The sequence below is a fragment of the Felis catus genome, chromosome A2 (genome assembly GCF_018350175.1).
Source record: "Felis catus isolate Fca126 chromosome A2, F.catus_Fca126_mat1.0, whole genome shotgun sequence".
Classification (NCBI taxonomy): Eukaryota; Metazoa; Chordata; class Mammalia; order Carnivora; family Felidae; genus Felis; species Felis catus.
The window spans coordinates 157,721,426-157,725,850 of NC_058369.1; the positions used below are offsets into that span (position 1 = coordinate 157,721,426).

Sequence of the window (4,425 nt, forward strand, 5' to 3'; positions counted from 1 at the left end):
AGAAGGTTCATGGAACTCATGAGTATATCATAGTAAAGATGTGATACCTTCCAAACTCCGAGGCTTCTATCAGAAACCTCTTCAAGAGCAGCTTTACTCTGGTTTCTGTTTTCCCTTACTTCCAACACCCCGTATCAAATCTCAGGTACTATATGGACAGGATTCAGCATCTTTCTCAGCATAGTTGAGAAGGTTGATAGAGTTTTCCTGATCTACCAACAACCATCTTATAATTATCTAAGGAGGGAAGAAAAAAATTCATGTTGACTTTCAAGCTATTATCTCATAAAGGTGATGTTCTTCCTCCTACAAGCTTCACAAAATCCATCTGAGACAAGATGGAGATCCAGGAACCCATCACCATCAAATACTTAGGGGGTATAATTTACAATGCGGTCCCAGGAGTATGTTTATTCTTATTACTACACAAGTTTCCTGCGTATGGATCCAACTGGGTATTAACTCATCACTTGCTAGCTCCTTTTCTTCTGAACATTTATCCCCAGGGCCCAGAGAAATAGAGACAGAGAGACAAACAACTTTTGTTCTCCTGGTAGAGATGGTATCTGTGTCTTATGTGTCCTTGTCTCATCTCCCCCAGGGACACTCAGGGACAGTCTGGGTGGTTTGGAGTGAAGATGAGCTTGCTATAAAATCTTTACTGCTGATGTTCACAGTGAGAAGCCCCCAGGACCTGCATCAGCCTGTGTCAAGGGAACAGGGACAAGGCCTGCACCTGAAAGTCCCTCTTTCAGAGACAGTTGGAGGGGGTAAGTCCTCAGATCTTCAAAATCTCTGTCAACTTCTGTGCAATTTCCTCTAAATCTAATCCTATCTCTGAGATAAGACAAGGGTTGGTGCCACAGTGAGTAAAGGGCTTTTTTCAAAGTGCGGTAGTTGAAATAAGCTGGAGTCTGGAGGAAGGAAGGGCTCCAGAAATTAGTGTCTTGAACAGGAGGTGCAAGGTCAAGTTATGGGCAGGCAACTTTCTGGTCTTCAGATAGGGCTGAAATTTTCAGAGTTGGAATCATAAGCTGCCTATTGAGAATGATCACGTGTATCATGAATTGTCATTTAATAGGTGTATATGGAACATTTCAGGATTTCCCTTTCTGTCATCCCTGTGGCCATATGGTTGGCGGAATGGCAGCCAGAGAAAATGGAAGAGACAAAGTCTTGATTAAATTCCAGGATAGGCACTTTGGATGTCATTCCTAGTGTAATGCCTATCTTCCAACCATCCACCCATCCATCCAACCATGCATCCATTCATCCATACATGCAACAAATGGGTGCTGTATTAGGAACTGTTCAAATGCAGTGGGGTGTAGGATCTATGCAGAACCAGGGAAGCAGTCCTGCAAGAGGGTAGGGTGGGGCAGCAGTAGAGGTATTACACGGTTAAGTCTTCACATGATAACCACTTGCCCTGACCCTATAAGATAGATTACTTCTATGAATGCTGGCCAGATTAGTGATGTTGCTCTGCTCATGCTCAAAAGGGAAACAGATTTTCCTGTGTAGCTTCAGAAAGTAAAAAAAATTAGGGACGACTTCATTTGCTAAAGCCCCAAAACTAGTGAACACAGTGGGAAACAGACCTCCTTGAAGTGGCATTTATAAATCTTATCCCCTAATTCATTCATTTATTTACTCTATTTTTTATTTTTTATTTTTTGAGAGAGGGAGGGAGAGAAAGTACACTAGCAGAGGAGGGGCAGAGGGAGAGGAGAAAGAGAATCCCAAGCAGGCGGGACTTGACCTCACCACTGTGAGATCGTGATCTGAGCTGAAATCAAGAGTCAGATGCTTAACCAACTGAGCCACCCAGGAGCCCCTGTTTACTCTATCATTGATTGAGCACCTGCTATGTGCAATATACTCTGCACAAGTTATAAAATAAGTGCAAACCAAATGATAAAAAGGAAGTGGGAGCAAAATTGGAAATCTAAATCAATTAGAAAGTAAAAGTATATGAGACTATGGCTATGGGACTTCCCAAATGAAACAGTCATGCTGGAAAACACATTATTCTGTGGCTACCATCATAATAGTAAAAACATAGATCTTGCGATCAAAGTTAAATAAAATTGTGTAGAAGTCCAAATAGTGCATGAAATCCTGTGCTCACTTGTACTACTTACCTGAATAGATTTTTCTTTCTGCTTTACAGTGGATTAAAGGAGTTGACATAATGGCTCTGGAAAGGATTGCCAGCTGAGCGAACAGACAGTAAATACCTTAAAACCCCTCTTTCTGTTAAATAAGTAACCCAGATCACAGTTTGTTCCTCAGCAGCAGTGACAGATACAGATACTATTGTCAGGGAATGACAGAAAATCAAACATGGGTCACAGAATTCATTCTCCTGGGATTCCCACTCAGCCCACTGACTCAGGTGTTCCTCTTCGGGCTCTTCTCCCTGTTCTATGCCTTCACCCTGCTGGGGAACAGCACCATCCTGGGGCTCATCTGGCTGGATTCCCGACTGCACACCCCCATGTACTTCTTCCTCTCCCACCTGGCTGTTGTTGACATAGCCTATGCCTCAAATAATGTCCCAAAGATGCTGGCGAACCTTCTGAACAAGGAAAAAACGATCTCCTTTGTCCCATGCATAATGCAGACCTTTTTATACATGGCTTTTGCTCACACTGAGTGTCTCATCTTAGTAATGATGTCTTATGATCGATATGTGGCGATTTGCCACCCCCTACGTTACACTGTCATCATGAACTGGAGAGTATGCACGGTTCAGGCTGTCATTTCCTGGGCATGCGGCTCCCTGCTGGCCCTGGTCCATGTGGTTCTCATCCTGAGGCTGCCCTTCTGCGGGCCTCATGAAATCAACCACTTCTTCTGTGAGATCCTGTCTGTCCTCAAGCTGGCCTGTGCTGACACCTGGCTCAACCAAGTTGTCATTTTTGCTGCTTCTGTGTTTATCTTAGTCGGGCCCCTCTGCCTGGTGCTGGTGTCCTACACGCGCATCCTGTTCGCCATCCTGAGGATCCAGTCCGGGGAGGGCCGCAGAAAGGCCTTCTCCACCTGCTCCTCCCACCTCTGCGTGGTGGGGCTCTTCTTTGGAAGCGCCATTGTCATGTACATGGCCCCCAAATCCCGCCACCCTGAGGAGCAGCAGAAGATCCTCTCCTTGTTTTACAGCCTTTTCAACCCTATGCTGAACCCGCTGATCTACAGCCTGAGGAACACCGATGTCAAGGGCGCCCTGAGGAGAGTGCTGTGGATGGAGAGATCAATGTGAGGGATGCCAGAGATGGTCTTGATGGTGGAAGAGTTGTTTTCTATGACATTTGGGGTGATGATAATACAAATGCCTTACAAAAATCTCATGTATAAGATTTTCAATATTAATACTATATATTGATCAGATTCTGTCCCTAAGCATGGGGTACTTCCAGACCACAAGGTGTAAGCGGAAAATCACAAAGTACAGGCCATACGAGAATTGTGTAGTGATGAAACACTGGAGTGGAGAGCCATGGACTCCTATGGCCAATCCCCAGAGCTACCTAAGATCCAGTTTCTTATCTTTTGAGGCTTTTTTCTCTGACATCTCCCCTTAAGTTCATCTAAGATTTCCATCTCCTTTGTTGCTCTAAGTATATGCTAATAATGCCATGATCGATTCTGTACAATAGTACACCTCTAGCAAGACAGAATAAATAGTGACCTTGTTAAGCAGTCCCCTCCTAGGAAATACAGTGAGGACTGTGGGTAGAACCAACACCCTCATCTGGAACTTAAAGTCTAAGCAAGATGACATTAGTTCTGAAAAATTATGTGCATCAGAGCCTGAGGAGTCTATTCCTGTGAAAAGCAAAGTTTAATTTTATGGGTTTTTTATATGTATATGAGAGGCAGAGAAATATCAGGATCTTTGTTTCATTTTATTTAATTATGCTCCATTTACTTTAAGAGTTTGTGTTTAGAATAAATACGAGATTCAGTTATTAGGGAGAATTGCTTGTCCAGTGTTCAGGTTACAAAGCCGGATGTAGGTAACAATTAACCATTAGGAGGATGGCATAAAATGTCACAGAAGCAACAAAATCTTGGAGGGATTTCTTCCAAGGGAGGCCAGCAGCTTAACATAATGTTGTAAACTCACATTTAGAACCACTAACATGACAAAGTCTGATAAAGATTTGTAGGAACCTCAACAAAATTCTAAGTGATATTATGCTCTAAGTGATATTAATCACTTATTCTGGACCTGAGTGGTCAGAATGATAAGGAAGAGCAATGTGTTTCCTTGTATCCACAAGTTTGGGACCTAAGTGGCCAACAGAGTGTGACAACAGGGATTTCTTTAACACGCTCAGTGTGGCGTCTTTTGAATTCTCTTCCTCTCTACTCTGGGATATCACATGCCACTCAGGTGTGTGATATATGTGATTGTACATT

At 43.3% G+C, this 4,425-nt stretch overlaps 1 protein-coding gene across 1 annotated transcript; it reads left to right on the forward strand.

Moving 5' to 3' along the window:
* Positions 1-667: 667 nt before the first annotated feature.
* On the forward strand, positions 668-4,189 carry LOC101080445 (olfactory receptor 2A5). Its single transcript, XM_003983175.3, has 2 exons — positions 668-770; positions 2,174-4,189. Exon 2 carries the CDS (start codon positions 2,330-2,332, stop codon positions 3,260-3,262), a length of 933 nt encoding a protein of 310 aa, XP_003983224.1. The 5' UTR covers positions 668-770; positions 2,174-2,329; the 3' UTR covers positions 3,263-4,189.
* Positions 4,190-4,425: the final 236 nt, after the last annotated feature.